The sequence below is a fragment of the Hyperolius riggenbachi genome, chromosome 3 (assembly GCF_040937935.1).
Source record: "Hyperolius riggenbachi isolate aHypRig1 chromosome 3, aHypRig1.pri, whole genome shotgun sequence".
Lineage (NCBI taxonomy): Eukaryota > Metazoa > Chordata > Amphibia > Anura > Hyperoliidae > Hyperolius > Hyperolius riggenbachi.
In genome coordinates this window covers 120,940,740-120,964,441 of record NC_090648.1, presented here as the reverse complement: position 1 = coordinate 120,964,441, position 23,702 = coordinate 120,940,740, and the positions used below count along the sequence as shown (strand labels likewise).

General features: G+C 44.6%; 1 protein-coding gene across 1 annotated transcript in view; it reads left to right on the top strand.

Annotated features, from left to right (window-relative positions):
- Positions 1–10,438: 10,438 nt before the first annotated feature.
- LOC137562974 (STE20-like serine/threonine-protein kinase) overlaps positions 10,439–23,702 on the top strand; it is a 104,304-nt gene continuing 91,040 nt past the window's right edge. The window contains exons 1-2 of the mRNA XM_068274848.1: positions 10,439–10,585; positions 22,612–22,776. Coding sequence (XP_068130949.1) covers positions 10,439–10,585; positions 22,612–22,776 — 312 coding nt within the window. The remainder of the gene's footprint in view (positions 10,586–22,611; positions 22,777–23,702) is intronic.

Here is a 23,702-nt window from a genome sequence, read left to right as displayed (position 1 = left end):
CAATACCTCCAACAGAATCAGAGTCAACCAGCAAAGTCAGGCCAACAGACACAACACATATCACCCTGTCCCCTGGTGTGGTGCAGAAAAGGCATGGGGAGCTCCTCAGCTCCCCATTCAGCCTAGCACCCATCCCCAGCCAGTCTGGTACACACACCTAGCCCCAGCTAGCCTAGTACCCATCCCTAGCTTCCCAGCTAGCTTAGTACCCATATCCAGTTTATTGGTTGGCTAAGTGGCCTTTAACAAACTGAATTGTTTTTAAACAATAATAAAGTGTACTACATTAGAAGTGGACAAGCCTGTGAGCATGGTGGTATGGTAGATGGCCTACACTTATGGCTCTAGGCCCCGCATATGACACTCGTCTAAGGCCTCAGGTACTCTAAGGCCAGCTCTGAGTACTGTAAAAACAAGCTTGGGGCAGATGATGTTGTCATGAGCTAGTTTTAAATTGTTGATAGCTATGACCAGGTGGATCTAAGCAATGGATGTAAGCGATGAGTACACTTTTGTCAAGAGAAATCCTGTCAATGGCAGTCAAAGGCCATACCTAATTACTTTTTTTACACAGGACAAAATCAAGAGTACATACACTCACCTAAAGGATTATTAGGAACACCATACTAATACAATGTTTGGCCCTTTCGCCTTCAGAACTGCCTTAATTCTACGTGGCATTGATTCAACAAGGTTCTGAAAGCATTCTTTCGAAATGTTGGCCCATATTGATAGTATTGCATCTTGTAGTTGATGGAGATTTGTGGGATGCACATCCAGGGCACGAAGCCCCCAGTTCCATCACATCTCAAAGATGCTCTATTGGGTTGAGATCTGGTGACTGTGGGTGCCATTTTAGTACAGTGAACTCATTGTCATGTTCAAGAAACCAATTTGAAATGATTCAAGTTTTGTGACAAGATGCATTATCCTGCTGGAAGTAGCCATTTGAGGATGGGTACATGGTGGTCATGAAGGGATGGACATTGGTACTAAGGTGCCTAAAGTGTGCCAAGAAAACATCCCCCACACCATTACACCACCACCACCACCATTACACCACCACTAACAAGGCATGATGGATCCATGTTTTCATTCTGTTTACGCCAAATTCTGACTCTATCGAGACTCATCAGACCAGGCAACATTTTTCCAGTCTTCAACTGTCCAATTTTGGTGAGCACATGCAAATTGTAGCCTCTTTTTCCTATTTGTAGTGGAGATGAGCACCCGGTGGGGTCTTCTACTGTTGTAGCCCATCCGCCTCAAGGTTGTGCGTGTTTTGGCTTCACAAATGCTTTGCTGAATATCTCGGTTGTAACGAGTGGTTATTTCAGTCAACGTTGCTCTTCTATCAGCTTGAATCTGTCGGCCCATTCTCCTCTGACCTCTAGCATCAACAAGGCATTTTCGCCCACAGGACTGCCGCATACTGGATGTTTTTCCCTTTTCATCCCATTCTTTGTAAACCCTAGAAATGGTTGTGCGTGAAAATCTCAGTAACTGAGCAGATTGTGAAATACTCAGAGCGGCCCCTCTGGCACCAACAACCATGCCACACTCAAAATTGCTACACCACTTAACGACCAGCCAACACTGATAGGCGGCGGCTGGTCGCAGTGGTGTTTCCATGGAAACGAACAAGCGGCCGTTCCATGTCAGTTCACGGAGGGAGTCTCCGTGAACAGCCTGCGAGCCTCCGATCGCGGCTCGCAGTCGAAATGTAAACACCCGGGGAAGAAATCCCCGGTATTTACGTCGCACGGCGATGCTGTGACAGCAGCGCCGTAAAAGAGATCGGCGATCCCCGGCCTCTGATCAGCTGGGGATCACTGGCATCTGATAGGCTGAAGCCTATCAGAGGCGGTACAGGACGGATCGCTGTCCTGTGCCGCCCATAGAGAGAAGGGGAGGGAAGGAGAGGGAGGCGGAATATCGCTGCAGAGGGGGGCTTTGAGAACCCCCCCGCTAGGCACAGCAAGCCGGCGGCGATCAGACACCCCCCCCCCCAGCAGCAGGACATCCCCCTAGTGGGAAAAAAAGGGGGGAAGTCTGATCGCCCTGCCTGCCACACGATCTGTGCTGGGGACTAAAGAGCCCATCCAGCACAGATCATAGAAAATGCATGCAGTCCTTAAGTGGACCTCTGTCTGCGAAAATCTTACCATTTAAAATACATGTAAACATATACAAATAAGAAGTACATTTCTTCCAGAGTAAAATGAGCCATAAATTACTTTTCTCCTATGTTGCTGTCACTTACCGTAAGTAGTAGAAATCTGACAGTACTGACAGGTTTTGAAGTAGCCCATTACAGACAGGCTTTGGGCTACCCCATCTTCTCATTGGGGGTTCTCAAGGTTTTTATTTTTAAAAGCACTTCAGTCAATGGCAGTTACTCCGTCCACCTGCCAAAAAAGTGTACGGTGAGCAGGGAGGCTGGCCAGCATCATTATATAAATCTTTTTCAGGGAATGTCTTTATAAAGAATAAATGCCATGCTGAGAATCCCCTATGGAGAGATGGACTAGCCCAAAACCTGTCGGTAATGTCACATTTCTACTACCTACTGAAAGTGACAGCAATATAGGAGAAAAGTAATTTATGGCTCATTTTACTCTGAAAGAAATGTATTTTTTATTTGTATGTGTTATAACTTTTAAGATTTTCGCGACAGTTCCTCTTTAAATCACCTTTCTTTCCCATTCTGACATTCAGTTTTGAGTTCAGGAGATTGTCTTGACCAGGACCACACCCCTAAATGCATTGAAGCAACTGCCATGTGATTGGTTGATTAGACAATTGCATTAATGAGAAATTGAACAGGTGTTCCAAATAATCCTTTAGGTGAGTATAGATCCCATTGTCAGAATTGAACATCATGGGGTGGATTACTTAAAGGACAACCGAGGTGACATGTGACATGATGAGATAGAGGTGTATGTACAGTGCCAAGCACACAAATAACTAGGCTGTGTTCCTCTCTTTCTTTCTCTGCCTGAAAGAGTTACAAATCAGGTATACAATGGGGGAGAGGAGTAGAAAGTACCGGCACTAGATGTGGATTGGTAGGCTTTTGGGGGGTAGAGGTGATCACTCACTGTGCCTCCGGTCAAGGTTCAATTGTGCAATCAGAAGAGAAGAATTGGGGCACCAGATGAGTTGCAAGATTCACCGTTTTATTTCATCCCACCACAGACAGATACACACACAGGCAAGGCCTGACAGCTGTTTTGCAAGTTATAGCACTTGCTTCCTCAGAGACCACTCTCTGAGGAAGCAAGTGCTATAACTTGCGAAACACACCAGAAACAATTATGCCACTAGTCTTGTCAGATCTGACAATAATGTCAGAATCACCTGATCTCCTGCATGCTTGATCAGGGTCTATGGCTAAAAGTATTAGAGGCAGAGGATCAGCAGGACAGCCAGGCAACTGGTATTGCTTAACCACTTGAGGACCATGGTGTTAAACCCCCCTAGTGACCAGGCTATTTTTTATTAAAATGGCCACTGCAGCTTTAAGGCCAAGCTGCAGGGCCGCACAACTCAGCACAAAAGTGATTCCTCCCCCCCCCCCCCTTTTCTCCCCACCAACATAGCTCTCTGTTGGTAGAGCTCCATAGTTGTTTATTCTTTTTTATAAATATATATATATTTTTTTAATAATTTTTTTTTTTCAGTCCCGCTCCCACCCTCCCCCCACTAGCCAATCAGCATGATCGGCTGTCATAGGCTTCAGCCTATGACAGCCGATCACTCCCCGGGTTATGGAGGGGACAGCCGTGTCTAATCACAGCGCTGTAGGGGGTAATTAGACGGCGGTTTCTCCGTCTAAGTCTCCCGAGCGGTGATTGCCGCTCGGAGACTGAAGATGCGGCGGAGATCCGCCCCCCAAGCAAGAGATGCTCGCGATCTCCTGCTAGCCCCATAGAAGACCATTCACGCCAATCGGCATGGAGAGGTCCTGGGGCTGCCGCACTGCTCACGCCAATTGGCGTAGAGCAGTTGGCAAGTAGTTAAAAGGAAATACATATGGCAGCCTCCATATCCCTCTCGCTTTAGTTGTCCTTTAAATCCTAATTCAAATCAACCTTTCTTGATCCTTTTGGACAGAGTACAGAATGGATGTTCCTGCTGTCTGTGTCACCACTGTGGCAAATTTCCCTACATCCAAACTGATTACTGTGGTGGAGGAGGCCAGCGTATCAATAGTGGATTTCTAGCTAAAACTATATATATGTCCATAAAGGTAAAAAGAGGCAGTTGCTTAGCTCTCTAGACGATATGACATCAGTATACTGGAAAAAGATTTTATTAGACGTAAAAGTCTTATCTTTCGTGTCAAAAAAATCCAGTATACTGGTGTCATATCATCTAGAAAGCAATTGCCTTTATGGACATATATACAGTAGTTTTCGCTAGAAATCCACTATTAATACACTGGGCGCCTCCACCACAGTAATCAGTCTAGTTTTAGACCTCCAGATGAGTTTTTTTTTAATATCTTTCCATCTCTTATATCTTTATCTCTATAGTTGTCAACTATAAAGTCTTTGGTAGCCTCAGTAAAAGCGCAGCAGTGCGTGAAACGGCTGTCAGGCATCCTCTACCCAGCACTCACCACCACCACCACCGTGCCTCCTCTCTCTTTTGGTATGTGTACCACTTATTCAATTCTGTATTCGCACTTATGAATATTTTTGCAACAATAAAATAAGCAACTGCAGCAGTGCCAGCCTTTCCATTCTCTCTATCTAAAACAGATTCAATACCTGCACCCAAGAACAGTAAAATACTGATACTTTAATTAAAATCTGAAATCATTAAAATCACCAACTGACAGATATTGCTTGAGAACAAATAGAATAACACCTTGCATGTGATCACAGCAGCATTCACACTATCACACTATGCATCACAGGGTCACACTGGCGTACTCTATCTAACTCTTGTGCACTATCAGAGTATATCCACTGATGTATAGGAAATGGGAATCCTCTTCAAAATCTTTTATATGAATCCTCTTCAGAGAATATACTATACTATATACGAATATACTCTTTTAAAGGAATTTTTAAAGCACCACGACTACGAATATACTCCATTCTCTCTATCTGCCTGCATCCAATGTCTGTTGGCTAGAGCACGCTGACGGAGTATGCCTAGAAAGAGGTACACTTAGACCTGCTAGTGCTTGTTCATTATACAAATGTATCCATGCTGTAGTGCCAACCTACTGCAATCTCTCTGGTCCAACTATAAAATCTTCCAGGAGAGCGACCAATCAGCATCCAGATTCACCTGGACAAACGAGTGGGGACAGTTATTTCTACCACATGCTTATATATTTATTTAATTATTGTATTTATAAAGCGCCAACATATTACGCAGCGCTGGACAATAAATAGGGATACATACAATATTTAGGGGTGATATACAGCAAAATGACAATACCTGAATACAAGAAAGACCAGATCATGCAGCACAGTATGAGTACAAGGTAATGCTTAGTCAGTCACTGGATGGAGCATGGATATTAGGCAAGTTAGGTTCACTCAGATGCCTAGCATGGGTTCACAGTAATGGAGGTGCATGATCAGGTTGGACACAAAAGGAGGAGGACCCTGCCCAAAGGCTTACAATATAAAGGGAGAGGTAGGGACACGAGAGGTAGGAGACCAGAGTTCAGCTGTCGGTTTAGAGCACTTGTGAGGGGTAGTAGGCCAGAGTGAAAAGGTGAGTTTTGAGGGCTTTCTTAAAGATGTTGAAGGAGGGGGCTGCCCTAATGGGTGGAGGTAGGGAGTTCCATAGTGTTGGAGCAGCTCTTGAGAAGTCCTGGAGGCGTGCATGGGACTGGGTGATGCGGGGGGGCGGTTAGGCGAAGTTCATTGGAAGAGCGGAGTGAGTGGCTAGGTGTGTACCTCTGAGTAAGATCGGAAATGTAGGTTGGACAGGTTTTGTGGACAGATTTGTAGGTCAGACACAGTATCTTGAATCTGATTCTGGACTGGATAGAAAGCCAGTGGAGGGATTCAAGTAGGGGATCCGCCATGGTGGAGCGATGGGAGCAGTGGATAATTCTGGCTGCTGCATTCATGATGGACTGCAGTGGGGCTGTTCGGGTCATAGGGAGACCAGACAGCAGGGCATTGCAGTAGTCAAGGCGGGAAATTATGAGGGCATGGATGAGGAGTTTGGTGGTGGCAGAGGTCAGGAAAGGGCGAATCTTACAGATGTTACGAAGGTGGAAGTTGCAGGACTTTGTGAGGTTTTGGATGTGGGGAGTGAAGGAGAGTGCGGAGTCCAGGGTGACACCCAGACAGCGGGCTTGAGAGGTAGGGTGAATGGTAGTGTGGTTAACAGTGACATGCACATCTGGAAGGTTTATGGATGTCCGGGGTGGGAAGATCATAAATTCCGTTTTGTCTAGGTTTAGTTTCAGGAACCTAGCGGACATCCAGGAGGAGATGGCTAATAGACAGGAGGAGACCTTGTCAATGGTAGTGGTGGATATGTCAGGGGTGTGGAGGTAAATCTGGGTATCATCTGCATACAGATGATAGTTAAAACCCATGGAGGAGATAACCTTGCCAATGGAGGATGTGTATAGGGTGAACAGTAGGGGGCCAAGAACCGAACCTTGGGGGACTCCCACCGAGAGGTGGTTGGGGGTGGATGAGGACTCATTGAAGGCGGTCGTGAAGGAGCGGTTGGAGAGGTAAGATGAAAGTCAGCACAGGGCAAGATCGTGAATGCCCATGGACTGGAGGGACTGGAGGAGTAGGGGATGATCTACTGTGTCAAAAGCTGCTGAAAGGTCAAGAAGGAGGAGAATGGAGTATTTACCTTCAGCTTTAGCTAAGGCAAGGTCATTGACCACTTTGGTGAGACCAGTTTCGGTTGAGTGGGCAGGCCGAAATCCAGATTGCAGTGGGTCTAGCAGTATATAGTGGTTTGCAACCAGTCTTGGTATTATTATTATTGATTTATACATTGCCAACATATTCCGTGGTGCTGTACAAAGTAGGAAAACAAACAAGGGGTACATAATGATACAGACAATGATATACCTCAAATATGGACAGTAGTACAAAATACAGAACTGGTGATTACAATGACAGATGTGACATGATGAATAAAATGTATATAGCGCAAGCTATGAAATGAATAAAAACTCCAAGACACAAAAGGGTGAGAGAGCCCTGCCCCTGTGAGCTTACAATCTAAAGGAATGGGGGGATGCAAGAGATGGGGAAGAATGCATTATACTGTACATCCAGGCAGTGCGTGTTCAGGTTATCTAGTAAGGAGTAAAACTGGATGAGAGGTCGAAGGGGGAATGGTCTAAGTTAGAGCATAAGCTTGTCGGAAAAAGTGAGTTTTGAGAGAGTGTTTAAAGAGACTCTGTAAAAAAAATTTCAGCCTTAGTTCTTCTATCCTATAAGTTCCTATGCCTGTTCTAATGTGCTCTGGCTTACTGCAGCCTTTCCTAATTGCACTGTCTCTGTAATAAATCGTATCTCCTTTCCTCTGTCGTGTCTGTCGGGCTAAGGCTTGAATGTGTGGAATGTACAGGGCTGCTTATGATTGGATAGAAGCAATACACACCCTCTGCAGGCCCCCTGCACACTCTGTATGACTCACACACTCTGTTTATGTGAGCCTATCACAAGCTGGTTAGTTTGTTTGTAAACACTGCCTAAAACTGTTAATTACAAGCCAGGATTGCAGCAGAGAGTGGCAGAAACAGCACAGAGGGGCACAGGAGAAAATAAGGAATAGAATGGTATGCATTTTAGTGTAAGAATATTAGAGTACAGATTCTCTTTAATGATTTTAAAGGTGAGAGAGTGACGGATGTGCTGTGGAAGGGCATTCCAGAGGAGGGGTGAGGCATGTGAGAAGTCTTGTATATCTGAATGTGAGGAGGTAATTCTAGAGGATAAAAGAAGCTCATGTGCAGATCTGAGATTGTGGTGGGGTTGGTATCTGGAAACTAGTGAGGAGATGTACAGCGAAGACTCCGGAGAGAGATCATGGCGAGCTTTGTAGGTTAGGGTTAAAGTGAACCTCCAGACTACAAATCTACTCAACAGCACTGAAAAGGCTTGGTGTTGCTTCAGCAACTTGTTTTTCTTACCCAAGCCTCATTTTTAGCTGCACAGAAGAAAACTGCCCGGGCATTTTTCCCCGGATGCTGTGCAAAGCATGATGGGATTTCTGATGTTGTTGTTCTCCTTCTGCTGTTTTGGAGCATTTTTTTTTTTTTTTTTTTTTTTTGAATTTGAGATTTGAAGCCTAGCGCACGCAGCTGGGAGGGGTGATCAGGACACAGGACAGTTGGAACTGTGTCTCTTGCTCCCTGTCACCTCCTTTCAACCAAAAAGTTGGCTGCTCCCATGAAAAAGATAGCTGCTCCCATGAAATCAAAAACATTTACCGTTATTTTAAAACAGGGTGGGTAAGAGATTATATTACCTATCTATTTTAATTAACATAACTAATGTAACTTAATGACAGTATGTTTGTGTAGGCTGAAGTTCCCCTTTAAGATTTTTAACTGGATCCTCTGGTTAATTGGTAGCCAATGAAGAGCTTGACAGAGAAGAGCATCAGAGGAAGACTGAGAAGAGAGACGAATGAGACGAGCAGCTGAGTTCAGTACAGATTGGAGGGGTGCCAATTGGTTAGTTGGAAGTCCACCAAGCAATATGTTACAATAGTCCAAGCAAGATATAATAAGAGGATGTACTAACATTTTAGCTATGTCAGCCAATCAGGCAACCCCAGTTAAGTTAGAAAACCAGAGAGAATCAGCGTTCAATTGTATGTGCAAAAGTTCCACAGAGTTCCAAAAACCCACACCTTTTGTTCGAGCCTTAACAACATGGCTTTAAATCTCTGGGCGCTTCTGGTTTTAGTTATAATCCACACAGTTCTGCCCCTTAATCTGTGATCTCAATTGGATTGCAAGTTTTTACTTGGTACACAGGGCCGGATTACTTGGAAGGCCACTAAAGCTGGCCATACACTGGCCCGATTTGCGCCCGTTTCGACAGCAGATTCGATCACTGGGATCGAATCTGCTGCCATTTGTTCACGCTACACGCCGAATTTCGATCCATTCCGTCCGATCCCGTCGATCGCGCCGTGCGGAAAATAACCGTCGATCGCCCGTGGGTAAAGAGCGCATCGCTAGCGGCGTTCGAGTGCCCGACGACCGACGCAATAGAGCTGCAATACATTACCTGCTCCGCCGGCACGACTCCCGGGTCTCCGCTCTTCTTCTCCGTCTCCGCTCTGGTCTGGTCTCCGGCATGCTTCCCTTCTTCCTGTCCCGGCAGGAAGTTTAAACAGTAGAGGGCGCTCTACTGTTTAAACTTCCCCCAGACAGGAAGAAGTAAAGCATGCTGTACCTGGAGACCAGAGCGGAGACGGAGAAGAAGAGCGGTGACCGGGGGCAGTCGCACCAGCGGAGCAGGTAATGTATGCGGGCGGGGGGAGCGGCGGCAGCACCACCACAACAGATTGTGATCGGTTTCAGGCTGAAATCGGTTCACAATCTGTTTGTAGTAAAGGTAGCCATACGATCCCTCTCTGATCAGATTCGATCAGAGAGGGATCTATCTGTTGGTCGAATCTGATGGCAAATCGACCAGTGTATGACCACCTTAAGGTGCCTTTGGCACTTAAATCAGATAAAATCAGAAGGGTGTCAGGACTTGGAGAGATAGGAGGTCATCTCTCCTGGCTTGTTCACAGTGCAGCCGCCCTGCTTTGCTCTGATGTCTGAATTCCAGAGATCCCAATCCCTGCATCTCCCTTACTTCCTGGTGTGCTATGACAGTCAGCAGCGGTTGATGACACCTGGCCTTAGGCGTTGGAAAGTACAAATCTGGCCCTGTTGATACAATTCGTTATGCGAAAAAATTGCTGGTATGGTGGGCTTAATGTGTTGGTAATAAAGAAAAACTCAGTCACGTTCTAACCCTTTCTCTGCGCTATCCAAAACTAATATCACATTTCTGTCCATAAATATAGCATAAACAATGGAGAGAGTTTAGTTGCACGTATCGCAAATGCATGAGCAGTGAAAAATAATAGCTGTCTACTAAGAATGGTATTGTCCACTTTGTTGAAAACAGCTCTGATAAATAATACTTATAGACCGAGCAGCTTTATAATCATGTGCTTAGTAAACATGACACCTGCACAGCCCCCGACGTCCTCTCGTAAAGCCTTTCTGCAACTGCCTTCATTGCTAATAGAGATGTGGTTAAGAGGAGGAGGGGAATATTTTGATATTTGGTTTCTGTCACCATGCACCCAGCTTCCTGCACCTTAAGTCTCAGCGTCAGAAAGGAAATGCAGTTCTGTCAGGTTGTCCACGCCGTGCTGTGGAGCGCTGACTCTATAATGCTCTGAACTTTCCATCATGGCTTTCATCTTGAAGCTGTTTGGCTATGGAGGGGAAAAGAAGCACGTGGTAGAAAGTCGCTGGCTTCACCGTGACATCGATCCAGAGCAGTACTGGGAAATCCTGAACGAGTTGGGAGATGGAGCCTTCGGGAAGGTGTACAAGGTAAACCTGACTTGCTTGTCTCAGTGTTATTCTAAAGCTCTTTCACTTCCTCTGGTTAGGGAACTCAAACATTTTCATGAGTTTTGTAGAAAAATCTGTGGGGCCCAGTCAGAGCAGGATAAGCAACAGGCAACCCAGACAGGTGCCTGGGGCCTAGTGGGCTTCAGGGGGTCCAACTGCAACTTTCTCTGTCCCATCTTTCACCTCAGACTGCCAAAGTATCATCTGGATGAGCCAAAGCTAGTACCTTGCCTAGGGAACCATTTGATCTTAGTCCATCATTGGGCCCTGCCAGTGGCCGCCCAGCTGAATAAAGGGGCCTGCAATATCTGACTGCATGATTACAAGTCTATACAGATACCACTTAGGGACTTTTTGAGATGTAAAGAATGAATGTACAGTTCTGTTACATCTATCAGGCATGGATGGCACAGATCCCAGCAGAACCATAACTACAAGCCATGGAGCCCCAAAGCAGGATTTTAAGGAGGTCCTTGCAGAGTCCCCCAACCCTGTCCTCAAGGCCCACCAACAGTAAATGTTTTGCAGAAAACCACAAACATGCACAGGTGGAGCAATTAGTGTCTCAGCAGAGCTGATTAACTACCTCTGTGGATTTCCACAAAACATGCACTGTTGGTGGGCCTTGAGGACAGGGTTGGGGAACACTGGTTTAAAGGGAACCTAAAGTTAGAGGCATATACTGGAATAGTATTCTGCCCTCTTTGGCTGCAGTAGTTTTTGAACCACACACCTGAAACAAGCATGTTGTGGCTGATCCAGTCAGAGCACTTGAGCTGCATGCTGATTCAGGGTATATTGCTACAAGTATAAGAGGCAGAGGATCAGCAGGACAGCTAGGCAATTTGCACTATTATTTAGTATTTATATAGCGCCCACATCTTACACAGCACTTAACTCTCCCTCCGAGGGGCTCACAATCTAATCCCTACCACAGTCATATGTGTACGTATGTATCATGTAGTGTATATATCGTAGTCTAGGGCCTTTTTATAGGGGGGAAGCCAATTAACTTATCTATATGTTTTGGGGATGTGGGAGGAAACAGTAGTAACCGAGGAAACCCATGCAGACACGGTGAGAACATACAAACTCCTTGCAGATATTGACTTGGCTGAGATGGGAACCAGGGACCCAGCGTTGCCAGGCAAGAACGGTAACCACTACACCACCATGCTTCTCAGTTGAGAGGTGCTTTAATGCCTCCCTTCACCCCCTCTCGGGCCCCCCTCCCTGGGCTACTCTGCTCAGTTAAAGTGACTGGCAGGCCTAGGGGGAGCAAACAAGAAAGGCATGAACTGGGCCCCAACCTGCTTTTGGGCTTCATATTGCGAGTAATGAGAGTCATTTAAAGGCTAAACTGCAGACTGAGAAAAACTGAACCTGGTTAAAACTCATACGTAAAATAAAAATAATATAATCCACAAAATAACTGGTTAGCAATTGTTATTTTTATTTTTTACAAAAAATACCAATATTGAACTGTCTGGGTACAGGAGATGTTGTAATAGGAAATGGATTCTGTTGTTAGTCGTTTTCTCCTTCACAAGAGTCCTTCATATATTACCGTAACAGTGGCCTGACCTTATCTGTCACTGCCTGTATGCAAAATCATGCAGCAGAGTTCAGTATTCAGCTCACACTCTGCCATTCACAAAGGGCCAGACCAGAGCCCACGCTCTACAGAGGGAGAAACCGATGCACGAAGGGGTTAACCTATTGATAGGAAGTATTTGTCTGAGTCGGGGAATGTTTTCAAAGACCTCACCGCCACTACAACCATCCTTAACACAAAGCTCCTAAACCTGGTCTATACCGCAAGGCATAGTAGACACCTGCCAACTACCCCCCAGGGGTTTTACCTAAACACTGATCAGCAGTCTGTTGCTATATCACTACAGAAGAATCTATACACCTCATAAGTTTAGAAGTACAGACAATGGAGGAAACAATTCTTGCTGTTTGTCCTCCATGGTTGACCTTGCCTATGTGACTGCAGCAGACCGAGAATTGCCATGGATCTCACTCTGCAGCAATTAATGAACACCGCGGGAGCAATGTCCTTCAGGTGCCCTACAGCATAGGCTCTCAGCATGTGCTATGTGTACTGTAGTTGGGCTCAAGGGGGATTTGGACTCTAGAGTCAATTTGTTAGTCAGTTTTGAAATTAAAAAAAGATAAGTCACATATAAACAATGCTGAATGAGTATTTATAGTTATTTAAAAGCATCAAGGAATGTTTCAAATGCATTTATATATAAGCTTATAGAGTACTTCTAATGAATATGTATGCATCAAGGGGTACTTGAGATAATATTAGCAACATTAGAGGGTACTTGGACAATGCAGTCATTCAGGGGCAAACTCAGGATTTTCAAGGGGGGATTCCTGAAAGGTTTCCCTCAGCCATACACAATACAGTACGATAATATGGTAGGACATCATGCTGAGTACACATAATGCAATTTACCGTCCGACTGACACGATCTGAGGCAGGGAACACACTTGACTTTCAGTTTTCCGCGCGCGTTTTTCTGCATACTTTTTCTGCACACCAAGTGTGTTTCCATGCAGGAAAACGCGCGCGTTTTTTCACAGCAGTTGATGTAAATGATAGAGAAAACTGCCAAAATGTGCAGAATCATCATGCAGAATGTCAGTTTTTTTTCTGCATGCGAACAACACAGTAAGTGTGCACTAGCCCATTGATTAACATGAGTTCTCAGTTTTTCTGTGCAGAAAACGCGTACGAAAACTGACAAGTGTGTTCCCTGCCTGACAATTATTTCCTAAATGTCCGATCTGCTCCCAATCGACAACAGGATTGATCAGGAGCAGTTTGGATACAGATAATAAGGACAACTGATATTAATAATGAAGGGGAAAGTGAAGCATTCACACAGCAGGGCACAGGGCTGTGCTCATACCTAACTCTGTTAAGTTCCCCAGAGCAGCTCCATGCTCTGTACACACACTGCTGCTCCATGCTCTGTACACACGCTGCTGCTGCTACATCCATAGTCAGCTGTAGCAGGGAAAGAAAGGGGGCAGTGCTGTGGAGCTGCAGGATGCCTGCAGATATTCTGGTGTCTCAACTTGTGCATGTCCCCAGACACTGCATCAGCCCTGGTCTGAGGGGGGATTCTGGGCAACTGTAATTCCCCCTGCGTCTGCCTATGGACATTAAAGGGATCTCAGCACTATATTAAGGTTTGTAGGAAGAAAAATGAGATACTTACCTTGTCAGGAGAAAGCCTTTGGATCCTCCAGAGGCTTCCCTGTCTTCCTCCATCTTCCGTCTGGTTGAGGGAGGACCCCTCGGGCCCAAATGTGGTCGCAAACCTCTGCACCTCCTATTGCTACACCACCGCCTGCGCAGTGGCATGGGCCTGCTTAGACTTCGGCAGAAATAGCCAAGCCTGATTGGGTCTGTGCTGCCACACAGGTGCAGATGGCCCGTAGAGTGGCATAACCTCCGAGCGCATCCATACTACTGCTCATACGTGAGCCCTCAACAAGGCTTGTCGATGGTGGAGAGGACAGAGCTAGGCTTGGTGGACGAGGACAGGGAAAGCCTCCGGAGGATCTGGATGCTTCCCTCTCCCAAGGTGAATACCCATTTGGGGCCCTTTTTTCCCTACAGGTTTCCTAAATAAAATATACTATGCACTCTGCCATCTTCGTCAGTCAGACCCACAGCTGCAGTAGGTTCAAGCATCCTTAGCGGTGTTGCGCAATTTTGCCCACCACAATGCATACTGGGAGATGTAGTCTTTCAATGTGAGTACATCTCCCCCTCAACGGCCCACTGAATTCACGGACCTTCCATGGGGTAGGTTTGTTTTATATGTTATTAATATAGGGTTGGATACATACTAATGATGTCGAGAAGCACTGCCCTACAGCAATAAAGAGGTCAAATTATTGCTTTTTAGGTTTCTTTGTCACAGTATCAGCAAGTGATATGTGGGGTTGAACTTTGCCACATGCTCAGTCTCACTGGTCTCAGCTTTTAAATAATTCGCAAGTTAGGGGGATACGTAATAACTTTGCAATAGAGCCTTTTCTCTCATAATAACCGAGTACTCCCTTGATCATGCCCCTAGAATGTTCTCTATTATTATGATTCAAAATGTCTCATTTACAAGGTTATAATTCACGCAACCCATTCAGCTGAGGATAATTTCAGCCGACATTTCTGCGCTACTTATTGCTATGTTATTTTCCTGCTAAGGGTTCATATCATGTGGTTTCTTCAGAAACGACACCATCTAGTTTAAATAGTTTTCGTAGTAATCCATTTGTGAAAACTCAAGACAAAAGCAGTAAGCGGAAGTCAGCTGACCACGTGTGTTAGGGGGTCTCGAAGGACTGATCAAAATATTATTATTTCCTCATGTATATTTGAAATGCCTAGAACTGCTCACTCCTCACAGAGCTCTGACAACTTGTATGTAGGGCTTTGCTTTTTCTGTATTTATTTAAGTCTCAGCGAGTCGACGTTAATTACTATTACCCCTCCAGGCTGCCATGGACTCAGGGGAAAGACGTATTTTGTCTGCCAGCTAGTCCGCTGTTTTTAAAGTGATTTAGGCTCAATCTTTTGACGCTGTTTTCCGGCGTTTAGTGCTGTTTCGTTGTTAGGATTCCTTCCGGTATGGTCCCCTATGGTTTTGCCTGCCAATGTGAACCAGCTTTTAGTCATATACCCTGAACAAGCATACAGATCAGGGGCTTTGACTCAAATCTAACTGGCTTTGCCACATGCTTGTTTCAGGGTTTTGAGTCAGAAACTATGTTACCTTTGCTTTTAATTACATGGCTTGTCTTTCTTTTCCTTTGTTATTTTCTCTTCTTCTCACCCTTTATTTCTTCTTTTCATGTTTCCTGCCTTCTTGATCAACGCAACCTGTTATTTTGAAAGAAACCTGAGACGAAAGGAAATAAAAGTTTTATACATACCTGGGGCTTCCTCCAGCCTCCTTCCGGCTGCTGAGTCCCTCACTGTCCTCCTCCACCTCCTGGATCCTCCGCAATGCAGTTCGGTAATCCCATCAGTCAGGCCCGGCCGCGCATGCTTGCTTCTGTAGCTGCGAGAGTTCTGCGTGTGCCCAGTACTAATGCGCAGAACACTCCTGGCTGCGGGAGCACGATGGGGGAGAGCACAAAGCTAGACTGCGCCTGCGCCGACTGGTGCCAACTGACGGGATTACCGGTCTGAATTGGAGGACCGGTAACGGTGAGGGACTGAGTAGCCGAAAGGGGGCTGGAGGAAGCTCCAGGTATGTATAAAACTTTCCTTTCGTCTCAGGTTAACTTTAGGAGGCCATGTTGACCTAGCTGGCAAGAATTTCAGTTTGCTGATAATTGCCAAATACAACCCCTGCAATGTTACTTGCACTGCTTTGTGTTTTGTTTGTTAAACTGTATGTCTCACCTGCGATCCACTAACAGCAGCTACCCACCAAATAAGCAAGAGATTCCTGAGCACACAATTCCTCTTCTGTCTGTGCTGTCCGTCTTCTTTCTCCACTGGATTCAAAGAAATATAATCTGGGCCACTGACGTTTACTATGCAGGTCTGTAATAAAGGTGTAACTAAAAGCAGCAAAGCCCTTTGCAAAAAGTGATTTCAGGTTCAGGTTTGTTTCCTCCGAGCCACTCAGCTTACTAAAGGTTAAGGCATTAATCTTTTCCAACTCCAGCCCGGACCTAACCCTAATCTCCTTCTTTTGCCAATTACATAGCAGAACATTAGCACCAAAATTAAGTAGATGCTGGTTAAATGATGCTCACAATATCCCAACCCTCCCCCCCCATAAGCATGGCCAGTGGCTATTGAATAGCGAAGCACCAGTATCGACAAAATGAACAGTGCTGAGTAAATGTACCATATTCCGTACAATGACCATGGGGGTGGGGGAGTATAATCATTTAGAACTACACTTGTCCTTTTAAAACTGGGTAACATACTTGTTTTAGATATACATTGCTCCCAACCATCCCTCCTTTGGAAGGACATAAAAGAATTTGGTAACCAAATTCCTTTATGTCCCTCTTTTTTCCTCATTTGTCCCTCTTTCAAGATTGGTGTACAGATCTGTGCAAACTTTATTTCCATTAATAAAATTGACAGATTTCTTATTTTAAAATGTTAAAATGAAGAAAAACTAATGAGGAAAGAAATGACCACTGTTGTTTAACTGATAAAAATACATTTTTCAATTCTGCATTTTTGTGACATGGATGGTGAGGGGTGTGGTTAGAGGTGTGGCAGGGGCGTGTCTTAAAGTGTCCATCTTACTTATTTTAAAAAGTTGGCTGTGTGTGTGTGTCCCATTTTCAGAGGGTACATTGGGGCTCAAGTCCCTCTTTCCCTCTTTCTTAGTCATTTGTCACTCAGGTCTGTGATATATATATATATATATATATATATATATATATATATATATATATATATATATACACATACATATATACATATATATATATACACATACAGACAGATGACAGCGCTCAAGGCTGCACCTGCAATGTAAACCAACAGAGGCAATACAGAGCTCCACTGGGGCTAAATACATGCCTTGAATGCAAAACAGATGCAAATTATATATTAATTCTGATCTAAAAATTTGGATGTAGATTTCAAGCAATGAATGCAGCTAGCCACTAGTATACTTACATTCAATTTGTACAGCGGGAGACATAGCAGCGCTTTCAAACAGAAGTTATATCTGAATGATCAATCTGCATGGATGTGCAGAGCTCCAATACCTGGACTATATTACACACCTAGCACTCACTACAGGAAAAGGGGGGTGTTAGCTTCAGTAAATAATGTGTGCACAGATTATTACCTAATAGACTTCCTGTAACGATTGGTGTCAGCTAAACAGATTTTCTGATTATTGGTGATCTGCAGAATCACCAATAATACAGATTCTATACCTGATTATGTGGTGATCTGCAGAATCACCAATAATACTAGTATAGCCAGACACAGGACTACCAATGTGAGATAGTGTTTGGTGCAACAGTAATGAGGAAGAGGAGGTCTCCCGAGGAGCGGGTGACACAGACAATACTGCAGCCAATGATCACCTGAGGAGCAGGCGAGTCAGGCTGTACTGCAGTCAGTGGACACCTGAGGAGCAGGTACCACTAACTGTGATACAAGGATGATCACCCGTGGTGTAGGTGATTAAGACTGTACTGCAGCTAATGGACACCTGAGGAGCAGGTGTTACAGACAATGCTGCAAAGGATAATCACCTGAGGAGCAGGTGATTAAGACTGTACTGCAGCTAGTGGACACCTGAGGAGCAGGTGTTACAGACAATGCTTCAAAGGATAATCACCTGAGGAGCAGGTGATTAAGACTGTACTGCAGCTAGTGGACACCTGAGGAGCAGGTGTTACAGACAGTGCTGCAAACGATGATCACCTGAGGAGCAGGTGAATAAGACTATATTGCAGCTAGTGAACACCTGAGGAGCAGGTGTTACAGACAGTGCTGCAGTTGAGCTTCACCTGAGGAGCAGGTGATATGCTAAAGATCCCTCACCAGTGGCTAGGCCCACTGGTGAGGACAGAAAGGTCAGACAAGCAAAGTAGGCAACGTACGGGCAGATAAGGTACAAAGACAGAAGACTGATTCAGTGTCAAGGTTCAGGCAGAGTCGACAACAGGAATCAGATGGGCAGAGGTACAGAGTCAGCAAGCAGGAGAATAGTCAAAGGAAGCAGAAGGTTATAACAGACAATACAATGCAACTAGTACTTTAAGCTATCAACAGAATCTGGCTAAGTGTGGATCCCCAGCTCCAGCTGGTTCTAGGCACACTTTGGGATCTGACTAAGGTCTGAGCGCTCACACATTAGCATTCGCAACAGCAGACACGGAGCAACTGACAGACTACTACTATATATACGCAGATGCTCCGCAGCGCCGCCCCAGTCACTCAACCAATCCAAAGTACCGTTTGGAGTCAGCTGACCTGGTGGATCAGCTGACTCCCCTTCTATTCGCATAAGGGCCCTGTTTCCTGGCGCGCGCGTAGCCCTTAATCTATGTGCAATAGAAGGACCAGGCAGAGCACCAGCACGTAACTGCGCGGCAGAGGCCGCCGGCTGATACGCGGAGATAGCCGCCATGCCGCTTGCCTCTGCGGCTGTATCTCCGCTATCTATTACACTTCCCTACGGCAATGACGGACCCCCTCAGGGAAGGCCTAACACTAATCTAGTAATAAAAACATAATATTCCTTGTGCTGCTAATCATAAATTATATATATATATATATATATATATATATATATATATATATATATATATATATATATATATATATATATATATATATATATATATATATATATATATATATATATATATATATATATATATATATATATATATATATACACACACATATATACACATTTCTACAAAAAATGTGTTTACATGACACTTAACTTTATTCCCATCCTACAAAATGATCTATTTTTTATTTTCAAATGTTGATTTGATATCAAGGAAAACTAAGCTAATGCTTATAGACGTTTAATAGGTGTGGTTTGATTTATAAAACTATGGAGTGTGACACGGGTGTGATTAGGGGTGTGGCAGGGGCGTGTCTGAAAAGTGCCCCTCTTTTTGATTTCATAAAGTTGTGAGGTATGTTCATGCACCATATGTTGTGTCTGCAGGTTTATGGTGAGACTTGTATTTATACTCAGCAACTGATCAGGGTATTTCCTCTTACTACACGGTTCAGGTAGTAAGAAAACCACAATGACTTCCGACAGCAGAGAGACACTTGATTAACTCACTTTCAACTTGCTGTAAGCTGCAGTGACTCCTCACAACATAAACTCAACAAATCGGCTGAAATTACCAGCAAGGACGGATAGTATATGTGTACAGTGCACGAAACTTGATATGCAAATCACTTGATATATCGAAACCACCTTTTTACTTACAGATGAAAAATTCCATCTAGTTATCTTATGCCCAATTACAGTTGTTTTATTCTTGTGTGCATAGAACTGCATATGATTACTTACCAGGCAAAATCTGAAACAAAAAATGTGCTAAGCCTGGTACACACCATGAAATGTTCACTTTAGATCATATTCGAGTGAGTGATCAGCTTGATATTCAGATCTGACATAATTATTATTATTATTTATTGAATTTGTTAAGCTGCAACATATTACGCAGCGCTGGACAATAAATACATACAATGATACAAAGCATGACAGATGTAACAAGGTTATACAACATAGGACAAAGATATACAAGGCAAACGGGGTACCAAATACATGATCATGTGAATTTGGGCTGGTTAGGTAGGCCCAGTAATACAAGTTCAAGGTGGTCATAGAAAAGGAGCACACATAATGTAGAATACACAAGGGAAGGGAGGACCCTGCCAAAGGTTTACAATCTAAGGGAAGGGGAGATAGACACACTAGGTAGGGCTGTAGAATAAGTATTCAGTAGAGAGTTACTGTGTGGTATAGGGTGTGTAGGTCACCACAGGGACGGATCTAGACCAAGTTGCGCCTGGGGCAAGGTCAGGTTTTGGCGCCTAAAGGTCAGGTTTTGGCACCTAAACTGCCATTCCCCATCCAGTTTTGGCGCCTAAAGATCAGGTTTTGGCGCCTAAACTGCCATTCCCCATCCAAATTTTGCCGCCTTTTTAAGAATTTAACAAACTGCGCCTGGGGCAAGATACCCGCCTGCCCCCCCCCCCCCCCCCCCCCCCCTAGATCCGTCCCTGGGTCACCATGAAGAGGTGGGTTTTGAGGGCTTGCTTGAATGTGTTGAAGAAGGGGGCAAATCAGATGGGCAATAGAAGGGAGTTCCAGAGGGTGGGGGCATTCTCGAAAAATCCTGCAGGCACACATGAGAGTGGGAAATGTGCAGGGCAGTAAGTCGAAGGTCATTGGGGGACCAGAGAATGCGGCCTGGTGTATACCTGTAAACAAGCTCCGAGATGTAGGTAGGGCAGGTTTTGTCCACAGATTTATTGGCCAGGCATAGAATCTTGAAGCTTATCCAGAATCGGATAGGGAGCCAGTGCAGAGATTTACAGAGGGGGGATGTGGATGCAAAGAGGTGGGAATAATGGATGAGTCTGGTAGCTGTGTTTATAACTGATAGAAGGGGGGCAATGTAGTTCAAGGGGAGGCCAGACAGAAGGGAGTTGCAATAATTGACAACGATCGGATATAGAGGAAAGCTACTGTGTTCACACATATGTAATTTCCTTACCAGTTCTTCAAATCATTGGAAAATTAATTGAAAGGATACACATATGGAACGATTGCCAGTATTCAATCGATATTTGTCAGCATGTCTAATATGCTTCCGATCAAAAACAGATCAATTTTGAGCTTCATATTGGTCAATTAGGCTGTATTTTCCCCCAGATCCATTCATTCTCTCAATCTGAAGTGAAAATTCCATGCTGTGTACCAGCCTGTTACCAATCTTGATTGAATGATTCTTCCCAATGTTATCACATCTATGTTATACACAGGCAGCAGCATTATTACATTTTAAACATATTGTTTAGGTGTGCCTTCATGTTGCATAAATAGGGGTCAAAAAGAGCAAAAATGTTTTATCAGGTTTATATATTACGGTATGTGACCAATTTAAAGGTGGCCATACATGTATTGATTAACATGGCATATATAGTCGATTTAATCAAATTATTGGACTACCTAGTGTAAGTTACTGAAATCTGAACTTGGGTTGCTGTGAGTCACTACACTAATTTGCTTTTTACCTAATGGGACATAGAGATCCTGAGGAAGCTATTGACTAGTGAAACCGGTTGGGCGTGGCAGATGTGTGTGCAGTGACAGGGCCCTGTATATATTGATCAATGCAATGGCATAATTACAAGTTATGGATCCCCCCTGCAAAACCTTGATGGGGCCTCCAATGTTCACTCCCCTTCCATTGCCTCTCTTGGTGCCCTTCACAGCCTTGGGGCCCATCTCACAAGGGTCATAAAACTAGTGTGGCCATCATGATCTCCACACCCATAACAAGTGTAGCCAGAAAAACACCAGATCTAAAGTATAGTCCCCTGTATCTGAGGATGAGAAGGTTAGTAGCTGGGCCCCTCACAGCTCTGGGCCCCACTGTGCTCGCAGGTGCTGCTCCCATCTAGTTATGCCCCTGGATCAATGCCATATCTACGAATCGGGTCCCTGTAATATGGGCCTGGATGTTAGTCCTATTCTACTTTATATAGTTTTTAGTCCAATGTTAACAGCTTACCCTTAGAGGAGACTCTTTTTTGTTGTGTTTTTTTTAAATATTTGATGACATGATGGATTATATAACATAGTAACATAGTTTGGTTGAAAAAATACATCCACCAATCAAGTTGAACTAGAAGGAAAAACAAAACAGATGAGCCTGGTTATCTGCTGACCATTCTGAGTTTTGTTGGTCGATGGTGACAACGCCTGCTGTCAATCTATAATGTGTGATGAGACCTTGTAAATTGGGTCTTAGGAGCTGTTAAGGTGTGGTGGTGGAAGATCAATTACCTGCACTGCAGTAGAATTACATCCAAGCCAAGACGGTGAGTTCAGCCTTCCATGTGAAATGTGAAAGAGGCCTGTAGCTGTCAAAGTATATTTGTCTATTCACGGCATGTTGACAATACTGATATTGCTAATGGAAAATATCTGGGATCATATCATTTATATCATGCTTTTCTCCTGGCAGAATGAAAGCTCTTTAGAGCTGGGTTTCGCTTGGACATTTTTCATCGCTTTGCTGATCGCCGACGATCAGCAAAGCGCTGTTGTACTTAGCACTTAGGCCACTCTCCACAGCCGATCGGTAGCACAAGGGAGGCTTGCTCAAAGGCTCCTTACTGTATTCACTTACTCAGTACTCTATATCCATTTCTGCGACCTGAGAAAGGTGTCTTCTAGACTGAAAAAAACACAACTCTCTTGTCTTATACTTTTCAGGCACTTCACAAGGAGACCCAGGAACTGGCTGCAGTGAAAGTACTGGAAGTTTCATGTGAAGATACTCTGGAAGATTACGTGTCTGAGATTAATATCCTGGGACAATGTCAACACCCGCACATTCTCAAACTCCTAGAGGCGGACTACTGGGGCCGACAGCTCTGGGTAAGGGTGAAGTGTGACTATGGTGGACTGAAAGTACCACTATCATGAAAAGTCATGAAGGTCTCATGCTGGTCATACACGGCTGGTTTAAGATGGCCCATTATGATGGCTCGATAGATAATTTCTGACATGTCCGATCTCCCACCGGATCATTAAGCTGCTGGATTCTGGATTGCATTGAATGGAAAAAGATAAGAAAAACGAGCGGAAGATAAGAGAATTGACTGTGGAATCAAGTGGCAAAACGATCAAGCGGGAGAATCGAGCGGTAAATATGAGTTGTGTATGCCCAGCATCACCGGCAGGACCATGGTACTGTCATTGGGCCAAGCACTTGATCAGTAGCAGTTACATCTGATAGGTCACTGCTACTGAGGGGATGCACATCCTCCAAAGTTTGCTTCACGCAGCAGAAATTCTAGAACCGGCCCTGTTGGTGTTCAAATTTGGGATCCTGCTTTAGGAATTTCAAATTATGTTGAACATTACCCTTCAGCACCTAAGCTAGTGGACAGGGTCATGGGGCTGCTGTGCATATCCCGCTTCACGTAACTCTGATTGTCACAGACCGCAAGGCCGGTCTGCGGATGGGGTAAATCGATCAGCGTCAGAAATCCTCTCCCACGGTCATTTGTTCATCACGAAGGGTAACCCGCGTTCGCAATTTGATGAACTGACTCGCGAAGGGAGCGTTCGGATGCCAACTGATTCACCTCACACATACAATTCAAAGATCTGCCACCAAGCGAGTTACACAGCCCGCTACTGTAATTATACTAGGACTTGGAGAACGCTCTATTAACCCCTAGCAGTATGCAGGAACCTGGGTCAGATCGTTATATCTGGGCTGGGTTCTCGCATACGGGTTATAAAGGTATACTTCTATTAAACACAGGGTAGCGATTTCAGGAGAATAGGTACGATTG